Source organism: Grampus griseus (assembly GCF_964374135.1).
Source record: "Grampus griseus genome assembly, chromosome: 18".
NCBI lineage: Eukaryota > Metazoa > Chordata > Mammalia > Artiodactyla > Delphinidae > Grampus > Grampus griseus.
Genome location: NC_139012.1, coordinates 79,189,382 through 79,203,754, shown reverse-complemented (window position 1 = coordinate 79,203,754; position 14,373 = coordinate 79,189,382). Strand labels below are relative to the sequence as shown.

The following is a 14,373-nucleotide window of genomic DNA, read 5'->3' as shown; positions in this document are numbered from 1 at the left end:
CTAGGTTGCCTGGGGAACACATTTATGCTGTTCCTAATAGTAAAGGAAGTGAAAGAGGGGAAAGAACCGGCTTTGAGACCAGACGGACCTGGATTCTGGTCTCCTTTGCAAAATTCATAAAGAAAGTACTTCCTTCCAGGGTGGTTTTATGCATCAAAGATAATGTATATAAAGAGCCCATCACAGGGCTTCCCTGGTGGTGCAGTGGTTGGGAGTCTGCCTGCCGATGCAGGGGACACGGGTTCGTGCCCCAGGCCGGGAAGACCCCACATGCCGCGGAGTGGCTGCGCCCGTGAGCCATGGCCGCTGAGCCTGCGCGTCCGGAGCCTGTGCTCCACAGCGGGAGAGGCCACAACAGTGAGAGGCCTGCATACCGCAAAACAAAAACAAAAACAAAAAAAACAAAAAAAAGAGCCCATCACAGTGTCAGAAACACAGTCGGTGCACAATTAAATGCTAAATAGTATTATTTGGGGCAAGGAAACCATAGATTAGACCCAACTCTACCACCTACCAGCTCTGTGATCCAATATCTTAGTTCCATCTGCAAAGTGGGAATAATAATGGTAAAGATAAATGAGGTCATCGATGATAAACTGTAAAGCACTATACATCACATGGTGTTATCTGACCTTTGAAGTTTCTTCAGACTCCAGCAGTCTATAATTTACCACCTGATAAAAGGGTTGTACTGTGGTTTAGAGTGAGGTGAGAAGGTTTACCAACTAATAGAGCTCAGTTGCCGTATCAACTCAGACATTATTTTCAAAGTAAGAAAGTTAACGTTGAGGTACATGTCTTCTGTAACATCCCAGTTTTCCACTGTAGATAAAGACAAGAGACAAAGCTGTATTTTAGGATCAGAGCACTAGAGTGGAACTAATACTCTGTTAAGCTGGGAAAACTAGGACTTACCTTGGCTTTGGTAACACAACGTGAAGACACTCTACTTGTATATTTTGAAATCCCCAAATTCTCTTGTAGAAAATGTCAATCAAGCACCATCAAAATATTGTGCTTTTTCAGCCTCTCATCATAAGCAAGCAGTGTTTTCCATTATGGGTTAGAGATAAGGCAAAGTGCTTTATGGATCTAACAACTTCTGAAGCTATTCAAGAGCAAAAGGATGTGACATGTACACAGAGAGAGGGGAGGAGAGAAACTGTTTTATATATATATATATAACTATATATATATAGTTATCTATAGAATACCATATATAATATATGATATGAATAGAAAATATGTTATATATAGTTATATCTGCAGTATATATTATGTAGGGAGGGATATAGACAGACAGACAGTGAACGTGTTGCATGTATATTATGAGAAGGTCTTCAGTTATAGGTTGCCTGAAAGCAGTAAGTATCTTCCCGCCGAGCTGGGCCGGGCACGGTTTGCTCAGCTATGCAGGGCACTCTTCTAAAGCATTTATTGTTTTAAGCGCAGCAGTGGCCCTAATACTTGGAGGGGTGCCTGGTTCAGGTGACTTGTGTTTCCCTACATTGTCAGAAACAGTTTTCCCGATTCTTAGTCTTAAGAATTATTGGTTCAGTTTTCAAAGTTTCACTAATATCAAAGGTTAGCTTTTCTTGTGACACGTGAACTTTCTCACTCTGTCAAGACCGTTTTCTTAGCACGGCCCATCATGGACACTGGCTTCCAGATCTCGGACTAATAAAGAGATGCTTCTTTCCACTATTTCTTTCTCAGGTCACGCTGCCAGAGCAGCAGGTCTCTGAGCCATGTAAATGTCGAACCTTGAACCGGGTCCGGTTGTATAAGGCTTTCATGGCACGTTTAACACGACATGACTCAAAGTTTCAAAAGAGCTCAATTCACTTGCATCTCACATACTTGGAGAATTCCCTTTTTCTTACGGAAAGTACCATTTTCTTGAAACATAGCTGCCCTTCCAATTGCATAAGGAGAATCCCATAATCATGAGAGAGGAGACCCCTCGGGTCGGTTGTACAAATGGTCCTGGAAAGGGCGGGAGCAGAGAAGAGCAGCAGGACAGGATGCTGGTTCGTGGACTGACCGGGAGCCAAGGGTCATCCAGGCCCCCTGGGAGGGGCTCAGAACTTGTCTTTGCAGAGGTTTCAGGAGGATGTCAGGTGGGTGGGGAGGGAGGAGGTGTTGCTGGCTGCACCAGCATTACCTGGAATTCCTGCGAAAACACAAATCCCTGGGCCCTGCCTGTGGACACTCCGAGTCAGCAGGACTTTCTGGAAGACCCAGAATCTGTCTTTTTAACAAGTGTCGGGTGGGTCCGATTCCTTCTGTGTGGTGGTTTCGGAACACTTGATTTGTATATTCCAAGCAGGACTCACCAGGCTGATGCCAGCTTGTGCTGTGCTGGTGAGGGTTTAACCTTCACACACACACACACACACCAAAAACAGGCCTTGATTCTGAGCCTTGCTGAGTTCCGGATGCCCACACGTGTACACACACCATGGTGGACATGGTGGCCGATTTCGATCTGACATCAGGGGACACAGAGCTGGGAATAGATGCCCTCGAGGGGCCCCCATGGCCAAGCCTGCAGAGCTGCCCAGCAGCCAGTGGGAGGGTCCAGGGCCAGTGGGTCACGTAGAAAAGGGAACTGGGGAGACAGGTGTGAGCCCAGTGTCCAGGAGATCCTAGTGCCCGGTGGGTGCCGTGTGTGCCTGCTGTGCGGGGGCCTGATGAGAGGGCAGATGACAGATACGTGTCCCTTCCTTTATTTGCCATTTTTTACAACAACGCGTTAGTCTGTAACAGCTCCAAAAGCGACTGATGAGGTTTTTAAATTTCTTTTTATTTTTTAATATTTATTAATATTTTTTTTGGCTGCGTCGGGTCTTTGCAGCATGCAGGATCTTTCGTTGCGGCGTGCGGGTTTCTCTCTAGTTGCAGGACGCAGGCTTAGTTGCCCTGTGGCATGTGGGATCTTAGTGCCCTGACCACGTCCCCTGCATTAGAAGGCAGATTCTTAAGCACTGGACCGCCAGGAAAGTCCCGAGGTTTTTTAATTTCTTAGTTTCATTAGAAACTCAGGGACTTCCCTGGTGGCGCAGTGGTTAAGAATCCACCTGCCAATGCAAGGCACGTGGGTTCCCGCCCTGCTCCGGGAAGATCCCACATGCTGCGGAGCAACTAAGGCCGTGTGCCACAACTACTGAGCCCGTGCTCTAGAGCCCGCAAGCCACAACTACTGAGCCCACGTGCCACAACTACTGAAGCCTGCGCGCCTAGAGCCCGTGCTCCACAGAGAAGCCACCGCAATGAGAAGCCCGCACACTGCAAGGAAGAGTAGCCCCGCTCACTGCAACTAGAGAAAGCCCGCGCGCAGCAACAAAGACCCAACGCAGCCAAACATAAATAAATTTATTTAAAAAAGAAGAAAAAGCAACTCCGACTTCGACACTTTACTGTGCTTTAGCACATGGCGGTTTGCTTTTCTTACTGACGCAGAGAGAGCCCCACTGTCGGCTCCGGGCTGTGTTAACGCAGCCCCAGTGGTTCAGGAAGTGTCCTTGCTTGTGTGCCCTCCCTGGGTTTTCAGACCGTGGCCCAGATGCCTCACGTCTTGTTTTAGCTCTTCTATGTTTTAAGAAGATTTTTGTGCATGTGTTTCTTATTCGTCCTCAGCAGAGGGCTGGTTACCCAGTCGTTGCCAGAGGTGGCCTGAAGTGGACATGTCGAGTTCCTTTGTTGTTTGGTTGGGCCGGTTTGTTGGGAACGTGCTTTGTGTTGGGTGCCACCGGGAGCAAGACATCAAATGACTCCTCAGCCCTTGCAGCCGGCCGGGGTCCGACGTGTGACACCACAGCTGCTGCGCAGAACGAAGAGGTGACGCACGCGGGTCCAGGCAGAGTGTCAGGGAACTGGCAGAGGGACAGGAGGGCTTCCGGGGGGAGGTGGCACCGGCCAGGCCCGCACATGTGAGATGGGAGGCGTCACCGTCCTCGCCTTCAGCCGCAGCTGGTACATCAACCCGGCAGACACCGCAGGGACCAGCAGCTCCCGACACCAGCTGAACCCACCCGGCGCCCGTGCCCAGGAGGGGTCGGGCCCAGCCCACGGGCCTGTCTACTGGTCCACACTTCGCACGCTAACCCAGCCGCTACACAGAAACATGAAGTGCAACAGAGGAAACGTTTGGGGTCCACGATCTCCTCTCTGGGGAGCCTCTTAGAGTCATCCTGACGAGAGGCCTGAGAGTTAGGAGGTAAACTTTGATCTGCTGTGTATTTCTCTACAGCCAGCTTCTGGAAGAAAAGAGGTGGTGGAAGTGAACTTACTCGGGAATTATTCAGGTTAAAGCCAGCTCCACTCTCCGCAAAAAAAAAAAAAAAAAAAGGAAAAGAGAAGAGGAAGCACAGCATATCTAAGGACAGAAAATTAAAAGGCAGTTTTTCCAAAAATGTGAAGGGGTCATTTCAGATCCTTATGGAAAAGAAAGGAGTGTACCAGCCCCGAGCCCGGGACTGGGCTGAAACCCAGCGTCCGCAGGCCTGGCTGGCTGGGACCCAGAGCTTGAGCCCCAGGGAGCCGCAGGCCTGCAGGTGCCCAGGGCCCGGGGCAGCCGGGACGCCAGTGGGAGGAGTGAATTCCGAGCGGCGTGTTGGGGGAAGGGCAGTGACCCAAAATTCGTGGGCCTGGAGATCTGAAAAAAGGAGCAACGCCGGGCCAAAGGGAATGGAACAGAGCTCTTACCTCGGCAGAATACAAACGAGCTCCCTGCCGAGGAGGGAAACAAAATGTCACCACCTCGAACCTGAGGGATGCTCCGGGGGGGCAGGCAGCCCCAGCACTGGACTGGCGACGCGACGCCCTTTAAAGGACAGGAGGGACTTCCAGGCAGAGTGCCAGGTGTCCTCGTGCTGCTCGAGTCCTACCTGTCCAGCGCCACCTGGGCAGATGACAATTTGGGGGTGGGGGTGTGTGTGAGCTCTCCGCTTGCTGTAGTGCCAAGTATGGTTCCATCCAACCTAGAAAACCCGCCAGGGACGCCCGGCCCCGGGTCCGGACTGAAACAAGCAGGTGGCTGTCAGAGCCCGCGCTCCGGGCCACAGCCCAGGAAGGGACAATGTGGCAGCTCTTCCAGAGGCCAAGGTGGCCCTGCGGGCTGTCCAACAAGAGCAAGCCCTCGGCCGTGGCGAAGGGAGAGTGGCAAAGGGGGTCCAGCGTGGGAGGGTCCCCAGGGCCAGTCAGAACCTGGCGAGGATCCCCGGCCGGGCAGCCCGAGGCCGGCTCAGGGGAGCCGAGGGTCTCGCCCAGGAGCGCCCCGTGCTACAGCCGGAAGGGGGTCTCCCGCCGGCCCGCCCTCCCCCGCCGCCGCCGGGGGCTGGGAGGGGCTCCGGAGACTGGGCGGGGGCGCGGCCCGAGCGAAGGTCTGTGCGCTCCAGCGCCCTCTCCCTGCCGGGGGCTGCCCTGCGGACACCGGCCGGCCCGGGATCCCCAGCCTCGGCCCAGCCCCCGTCCTGGGTGCGGCCTCCACAGCCCAGGATCACCCTCGTCCTGCTCACGGCCGGAGACGGGCCGTGTCATCGGTCACGCGCTCGCTGTGGCGGCGTCGGTGGGTTGCACGCCACCCCCAGAAGGGGCTTCCCAAGCACACCCGACCGTGGCGCCGTGGGAAACTCTGGCCCAAACTGTGGGCTGTCCCCGAATGGCAGAGGGCCCTGAACAAAGGATCCGCTTACGACTCGACCGTCGTGGTCACTCGAGATGACGTTCGTCATCAGGATCACCGACTTGCGCAGAAAGAACAGAAGGAAAAGGCGTCTTTATGGAATCAAACGCTTTTATTTGGAATAAGCATCAAGAAAATGAAGGGAGTTGCCTCATAAATGCAGGGCCGCAGAGTACTCGGCGAGAGGTCGGAAAATAACGATAAAAATATTGTGCAGCAGATTAAAATAACCTGAAACTACGATCACTGGCTATGAAGGGCATCCACATGGAACCACACGGGAAATAAATGGTAAAATCTTCAGGCCATTTGCTCTCTTGGCTGCCCTGGTGGCAGGGGAGCCAGCCCGCAGACCTCAGCGCTGCTCTGACCCCCAGTTCACCGGGGCGCCTGCCTAGTGGAGAGCAGGTCGTGCTCTGCCTGCTGGGCTCCCAAGGCCTCCCCGCGTCTCTGAGCCCCCTGACAGGGGCTCGTGCTTCCAGCGAACGGGCTCCAGCACGGGCGGCAGTGGTCGCGCGAGGCTTCACTGGGGCTGCAGCTGGCTCTTCAGTCTGGCAAGTCTCATGAGGCACCTGTCCCTCCACTCCCTCCTGGCAGCTAAGTGCTCCGGGTCATCTGGAACCTTCACGCACATGGCCTGGGAACAGGAAAGAAAAAGAAAAGACAGGAGGGAAAAAGGGGAAAGAAGCATGAAGAGCAACTAACTTGGCAGGGGGGGAAATTTCTCCTATTTATGCAAACTCTGAATTTGCTTTCAGAGACAAAAGAAGCCTGGCAAACCCTAAACTAATGTAACTTTCCAAATCCAGAGGGGCCGACGGTTCCTTCAGACGAGTCAAAATGACCTGCCAGTTCCTTGGTCACACCGCTCGGAGGGTCCCCTGAGACCCTGACGGGGCTATAGACAGTCAGGGACGTGGAACCTCAAAGTCAAGCCAAAGAGCCTGGCTACAAACGAATCCTCGCCTTCCACCGGCAGGGAGTCTACACACCTGGTGCACTTTTTCAGCTGCGGCCCCGGAAAACTCTGGAACGGGTCCAAAAGTCTTTAGGACATGTTTCATGCCCTCGCTGTACCTGTCACAGTAGCTTAACATACCTGGAAGCACAAGAAAACAAGAATGCCCAAGTCAGAGAACTCTTGTCGGCGCCTCAAACCAAGAATGTGTCCGGAGGGTGTTGCCCTGGGCTCACCCTCCCGTGGACGAGGCAGGGCTGCGGATGGGAAAGGCACCCCTGTCAGCGGCCCTGGGCTCACTCCTCAAGCTTTTCTCGGTAATAAAGGCCCGAGAAGCAACCCGACCTCCAGGCCTGGGTCAGCGCCTCTCAGGGACGCTGGGTCGGCCCACGTTCCTGCTTTGATTCCTCGACTATCACATTAATCCTGTTTTCACCACAAGCGTCTCCTTCAACGATGTACCTATGAGGTTACTCGTGTACATGGCTCGAATGCATTTTCTAAGGACCAAAGATGTCAAGTTCAACTAAATCCGTTGCCCACTCCGCTCTTATCCCTGGATTCTACCTGGCACTTGACCCACCGGGCGGCGGCGGCCTTAACACGGGCTCTTCACCCCAGGGGCTGGCTAGGCTGTGGCCGCTGGGTTAGGGCGCCGCCAGCCACCCGCCCCGACCTGCATCTGAGCCCCGGCCACACGACTTCCCACTACGCCGGGCCCTCAATCGAAGATGGAGCCCTAGGATTCTGGTGGAGAAGCACATGGACAAGAGGCTCACCCTGGCGGGGCTTGGCGGGGGGAGGGAAGCGCCGCACTTAGGAGCAGCGCGCGGGCTGCCTGGCGGAGGCCGACTCCAAGAGGAAGCCCGTCAGCTGCCCACACGCGGGGCGGGCTTGCCTGGACTCACCAATCGGCACACAGCGTGGCCCTCCCTCCCCCATCCCTCCCTCCTGCCCGCCAGGCAGGTCGCCTCGGGAGCCTGGCCCCGGAGCCGCTGAGCTGCGCTGGCCCCTTGCCAACCTCTCTCAAAACCAGGGAGACTCGGCAGTTGGTCAGTCAGGCTAAAAAGATAACAAGGGAACAAACGAAACTGCAGGATTTGCAGAGATCCAGAGCTGGGCCCTCACCGACCCCACGAAAGCTGCGCGATTCATTTAAAATAAAAATGATCTCCGCTAGTTACGCCTTAAAAAAGAAAAACAGCTTCTGTGGGGTTGCTTTTGGTGCATCTCCTAAATTCGCTGATTTCAACTGCATTTGTCCCAAATCGTTTGCCTTCTCTCAGAGGGTGATAAAATGATACCCACTTTGTCTTAGAAGAGAAAGTGGGTCGAAGGGTGAGAATTGGAAAATGCAACGTCTCTGACGTTAGCACCTGCAATTAAGTGGTGGACGCTCCCTTTTAAGATGAGGGGTTTCACTGTGTTTACCAGAAGCACCAGGGGACGGTCCAGAGCTCAATATTTACTTCACTGTTACGATTTGTTGGTTTATTCAAACTCAAAGTGATAAAATCCAGACACAAATACAGCTGACTCGTGTTGGGGAAGCAGAGACGCTGAACCAAGTGAGCTGGAGACACTGAGTGAGAAAAGAGCAGGCAGATGTGCTGCAGCCGCGAACTCACCCACTTTCGGAGAAACAAGCTGCCCCGGCCCCCAACCCCCAGCAATGGGCCACGGGACTCGATTCAGGTGCCGTGTTTCACCTCTGGGTCACTTTACGTTTTCTGAACGAGTGTCCCTCTTTCACTGCCCCTGTGAAGTTATCTGAGTCTCCCAGGGGCTTTCTAGAATCTTTTTTTCCCTACTGCCTTTTATACAATTTGTAGTTTTAAAAGGGCTTTTATTTCTTCAGAACAGAATAAAATATGGTGAAACTCTTTACAGTTCATAACTTCTCCCCAACTTGTTCAGAAAACCAATTAAAACTTCAGTCTCATTAGCATAAAAACACTTTCTATAACATGCACTCAGCTCTCAGGGTAAACAGCCCGTTGTTTGTGGCGAGGCTGGGAGCCTCCACTCGCTCCAGACACAGGAAGTTCACAGTGACTTACAGTCAGGATCCGCGGTGTGCCTGCCTTACTGACAACTTTCCAGTGAAGGTATCACTCTTACTATTATTTGCAACACATCCCCTTCCATTAGAGGGTAAAAAAGGAGGCCTTTAAATATTTCCAACGATAATTTTGGCTTCTCTACACCATGAAAGGTGAACTGAGTGGGAATTATTCTAGAATAACAATTTCATTGAAATTGGAAATTAGGGACTTCCCTGGTGGCGCAGTGGTTAAGAATCCACCTGCCAATGCAGGGGACGCGGGTTCGATCCCTGGTCGGGGAGCTAAGATCCCACACGGGATCCCGCGGGGTGGGGCAACTAAGCCTGCGCACAGCCCCTAAGACCCAACACAGGCTAATGAATAAATAAAAACTATGTAAAAAAAAAAAAATGGAAAGGAAAAAAACCACTTCACCTTTTATCCCACTAGTCTGCCCTTCCCCCATATCTTCTTTACATCCATGCCCTCTGCTCTGTCAACAATACCCTCTTCCAAAAACTCATAGAGCTTACCTTTTTAGAAGACTCTGAACCTAACTTTTTTTTTTTTTTTTGCGGTACACGGGCCTCTCACTGCTGTGGCCTCTCCCGTTGCGGAGCACAGGCTCCGGACGCGCAGGCTCAGCGGCCATGGCTCACGGGCCCAGCCACTCCGCGGCATGTGGGATCTTCCTGGACCGGGGCACAAACCTGTGTCCCCTGCATCGGCAGGCGGACTCTCAACCACTGCGCCACCAGGGAAGCCCTGAACCTAACTTCTTAAGAGATGCTTATATGGAATAAGAAAAGACGGCGGGGGGAGGGGGGGGAACAGATTCTCATGAAATTAGATTTAGCTCATTTCACTGGTTTCTAACGAGCCCAGTGTCTCCACACCATGTATTCTCATGCCACCCCTGTGTGTGTGGGGGGGTCACTGCTGCTATACCCCTTTTACAGGTGGGGAAACTGAGGTGCAGTGCACTGACCTGCCAAGGTCATCTAGCTTGCAGGTCAGCGGGGCGCTGGCTGACTCCACCAGCCAGACCCACCACTCTGAGAGCCGGCGCTGCCTTAAAACGTAGCCAGACGGAGGAGGCGTGCTGGCCTCCTGCTTCTCAGATCCTAAAATACCTCTACCACGTCCAGATAAACTGTAGCTTTCAAAGACTAATAACTAGCCTTAACCTGAGACGTCGCTTTATATAAAGCTATATCCAGAGGAAGGATTCTTGATATATTCTGGTGACACTGTGAGGAATAACGAGCGTTTCCATTGATGCCAAGCCAGATCTCGAAACCGTCTAACTCTGGTCTCTGGAATGCTCTGAAGTTGAAAACTACATCCGTCCACCACTATCATATTAAGCCAATTAGGTTTGCTTATCATTTCTGCTTTGTTTGAAAAATTGCTGTGGGCCTCCTTCCTGTCTGCACACTATTTGATTCTTGAGTTTCTGGTTTCATCGGCTTCTGTTTCTATTTGTTTGAGAGTTAAAGCTGTTCTCAGTCTCTCCCTATAGATTTCTTGTGATACCTGAATTATCTTATTTTTCTCAAGAAAAAAAAAAAAAGGTAGAAAGAAAAAGAAAAACATGACGGTTACCAGGCAGTGTCTACGTCCACTTCAAATGCTTAAATATGTTCCTCACTTTTAAGGTTCTGGTTGAAAAAAACATTTGAAATTTTCCAAGGCTTCATTTTAATGAGCGATCGTGGGAACCCCTGCTCGCTGCTCTCTGCGCAGCCCCGTGCTCAGCGCTGCCCCCTCCCTGCTCCGCCCCGGGGAAAACCATCCCGTACTGAACTGCTTCTGGGCGCACACGTGTGCAGCCGGGCACCAACGCATCTAGGAAACTGCTTGACTCACTCACTGGAAACTATATTCCACCAATTACTGTGGTGAGAAGTGACTGAACTAACAGGAAAACACCATGGAACTCTAAAATCTACGTCCAACAGACTCCCAGGGGTCACCTGCCCCGGCCCCTTGCCCCCCGACCTCACTGCAGGAGTCTCCTCTCAACCCAAGCGTCTGGCAGGTGGGCACCAGCCTCCGGCCCCTCAGCTCCCCTCTCACAGCAGGGCCTCTCTGCACATCAGCTCCAGGTTCTAGAAAGTTCCTCCGGCTGTTTCCGGTCTTCTGTTCTAGCTCCAGCCCCACAAAAGACACAGACAGACAGAAAGACACACACTACTCCGGTCACCTTCTTCTGGACATGCTCCAGTTTCTCAACACGTTCGTTAAACGTAGACCATGGAGCTGAACACAACATTTGTTTTCTATCTGTACTCAAGTTTCACAACTTAATAACCTAATGCTTAAAACAATACACAAAAATTGTACAAATTTATGACAACATAAAAAAGCACAAGGATAAGTTACTTATCATTTCAGCACCAAGAGACAGCAGCAGTAATAACATTTAGGTGACATTTTCCCAGATTTTTATGCATAGCTTTTTTGATTTATTTTGTCTTAATTTGTTGTAGGTTTTATTGCTTGTTTTTCAAATGATGTCCTTTTTTTCAGTTGATTAAAGTCGGGCTGAAAGTTTCATGCTTGGGAGAGTCTCCCCTTCTCAAGTTATTTTTCTTTCAGTGTCACCAGCTCACTGGCTCTCACCTACTCCCCCAGCCCCTGGAGGTCGGCTTCTGGGGCAGCCGCCAGCCAGGCCTGTCCCCGCAGCTGTCACCAGCCCTTCTCCCGCAGAAGCCCCTCCCTCAGGCCTCCCCGCCTTCTGGAAGGAGACCCACGCTCAGCAAACACGCCCAGAAGCTGCTCCTACTTGGGCAGAAGGTGTGTGCAGTCGAGGTGCCGGTGGTCATGTCCCCAGTCCTATTTCTTCTTCTTGCCTCTGTAAAGCACTTCACCATCGTTCTCAGGAAACACAGCTCTGCCTTCCTCAGGCTGGAGGGTCCTTGGCGGTGTCAGCAGCATCTCACCCCCGCCCCCCAGTTCTTGCCACAGGGAGGTGCGTGGAGCCCGCGTGGACTTTCCCCTCAGCCCCTCCCTGTGAATGACGGACTGGCCGCCATCTCCTGCACGACACTGTTTCTATTCAGTTGTAAGAAAAGGCAAGATTGACCGTTACAAAACCATGAAAGCACTAAACAGCACAGAATCCCACCTTGAACCCGACGGAACGGAAGCCTACCTTCGGCGTTGAGGTGCATGGTCTCCAGGGGCCCAATGAACGCGTACCGCATGCCCAGGCCGTCCGACATGACGAGGTCAAGGTCGCCCGGGGACACCACTCCTTCCTAAGTGGAGAGAAGGGGCCGGCAAGGTGGTGAGTCCTCGGGAAAGACCGTTTCATTACCATCATTCTCATCCTGACTTCTCTAGAGCGGGATCCCAAAATTCTCTGCAAAGCACTATCACAGGTTTCGTCAAACGCGGCATCACAGAACTGTAGGATACAAACGGATCCTGAAAGGAGAGTGTGCTGTGAAATGGTCGAATACCAATTCAATCTCCGGCCCCTCCACTGTCCCCCCTTCTCTAACCTACAACCCTCGTCCTGTCGGAAGCAAAGGCGGAAGCCTTCTCTGCACGTCTGCCTGAGACCCGGGGCTGTCGGAAGAGCTGGAGAGCGTCCTCCAGGCTTCGTCCGCCTGCAAGCCCGGCCGCGCTCAGCTTTTGATGTGCTCGTAAACAAGTGCTATTCTTTGATGCAAGGCAGCTTCGAGCAGTGAGTGTGTGTGTGTGCGTGCGTGCGTGCTGCTCACACGGCCCTACCTTCCACGCGGTCGCCTGCGGAAGGAGCAGGGACGCGAGGTGATGACCCGCGCGGCCGCCGGGAGAGGGAAGCGGCCCAAGCTGTCAGGGTGGCTGCGAAGTCTCCAGCTCTGTTTCCGGAGCGCTTTCCTCCACGTGGAGAGGCCCCGCTTCGGGAACAGGGAGTCGGGGGTGGAGCAAGCCTGGACCCTCAGCCCCGGCGCGCACACGCCCCCCGCCCGGCGCCCGCCTTCCCTCCCTCCCCTGGGCCGGGGGCTCCACCGCCAAAGTCCAGGCCCCCAGGAGGCCCGCGCGCCCCTCACCCCTGCGGCCCAGCTGCCGGGGGGAGAAAACAGTCCCTCGGGCCCCTGTGGGCGTCTGCGAGGAGGGGGGGGCCGGGGGCCCACGCAGGGCAGGGGTGATTCGGGGCGACTGAGGACCCTGGGTGAGAAGCCCTTTCCGCGTGGCTGCACACACGTGCGCACGCGCGTGTGACAGACGGGAACGCGCGGAGCCGCACGCAGAGCTGAGCGCGCGGCCCCTCCAGCACGCCCAGCCGGCTTCCTGACTCGCCCAGAGGCAAACATCCTGACTTTCGTAATAACCATCCCTTCCTCCACGTTCCCGAAACATGGAGTCTGCATTTTGCCTGTTTTCCATCTTCTTGGAGATGGATTCACAGTGCGTTCTTTTCTGACTTGCGTCTTTCACTCCACCTCACGCTTTCAAGATTCACCAGAGTCGTGTGCTGCTGTAGGCGCCCGTCCTCGCGGCTTCCTCATCCGTCCTACTGTTGGTAAACATCTGGGCTGTCGTCATTTCCACCGTAAACGACTGCAGAGCCGCGGCCTGGCGCGTCCTCCACTGGGAGCCGATGTGGCTGCACCCGTGTCGCTGTCCCCAGGTGGCGCGGACCAGGGGCTTCCTATTAGTTCTAAACCATCCTTGGGTTCATCTGACTGCTACTGAGAGCAAATCAACCCAGTTCACTCAGATACTCACCAGTCGCCCGCCCTCCCCTCCTGGTGGCAGAGCTGGGGGGGGGGGCGGGGCGGGGCATGGGCACCAGGAGGAAACACTGAACACAAGGCCCGTGGTGGTGCCGCCCAGAACCACCAAGAAACGACTGCTGGTCCGCAGGGTCCGGCCGCCTCTCTCCCTCGTTCCCTCCGCGCCATGTCTTGGGCAGGAAGGGCATTCCCGCACCCAAGGCTCTCAAGGCTCGGGAGCGCCGTGAAAGGCAGCCACGCAGGGGCTGCCGACCCTCCCTCGGCCCTGGCCCCCAGGTCAACATTCCAACAGCCTCGAGTTTCCATTCCACCACCAAACTGGGAAGGATGCGGACCCGGAAGCCAGCCTGGCCTGCGGCGGTGTTTGCCTTGACTCTCTTCTCCCAAAACTGTGTTCAGTACTTTCAGAGCTGACTTCCAAAGATTTCAAAATACCCGCGCACTGAGCCACCCAGAGTAATTAAATTCTGATTTGTAAGCGTCGTGAGCGCTAACAGTGACCCGACCAATCAAAGCGTTAGAGGGCTTCTCCATCACCCGACGCCCTCACACTGGAGAGGACCTGCACTTGCTTCACTCCTGCTTCATCCACGGAGGGCGGTCAGTTTTTGACCAGTTGCTATTCATTAGCTGAACAAGTTAGAAAAGAGAAAAAGGTTTAATATTTCCTCTTCCTAACTGCTTCTTTCTGCCCGATTTGAATTTTCTGAGGCAGATTTCTCTAAGCTTGAGTTTTTACCCAGAAGCTAAATCCAAAGAAAAGAAACGGCCACGAGAAATTCAGCCAAGATGCTCGCTGATTAGGGTCCACGCCACTGAGGCAGATGCCCGGGTTCATCCCTGCTGCACTCAGCGCAGAACTGAAGCTTCATGTTCGGGATATTCTGAAGGTCAAGTTGTGCTGTGAGCTCCGCTCCACCCAGAGCCCTAGTGCCACCTGTGGCCTAGATGTTA

The 14,373-nt window shown here is 53.6% G+C and overlaps 1 protein-coding gene across 1 annotated transcript in view; it reads right to left on the bottom strand.

Moving 5' to 3' along the window:
• Window positions 1-5,820: 5,820 nt before the first annotated feature.
• Window positions 5,821-14,373, bottom strand: part of CRYL1 (crystallin lambda 1) — a 73,748-nt gene continuing 65,195 nt past the window's right edge. Inside the window, exons 6-8 of the mRNA XM_082675590.1 lie at window positions 11,847-11,952; window positions 6,679-6,785; window positions 5,821-6,323 (exon numbers count right to left, since the gene is read on the bottom strand). Coding sequence (XP_082531716.1) covers window positions 6,210-6,323; window positions 6,679-6,785; window positions 11,847-11,952 — 327 coding nt within the window. The 3' untranslated portion in view covers window positions 5,821-6,209. The remainder of the gene's footprint in view (window positions 6,324-6,678; window positions 6,786-11,846; window positions 11,953-14,373) is intronic.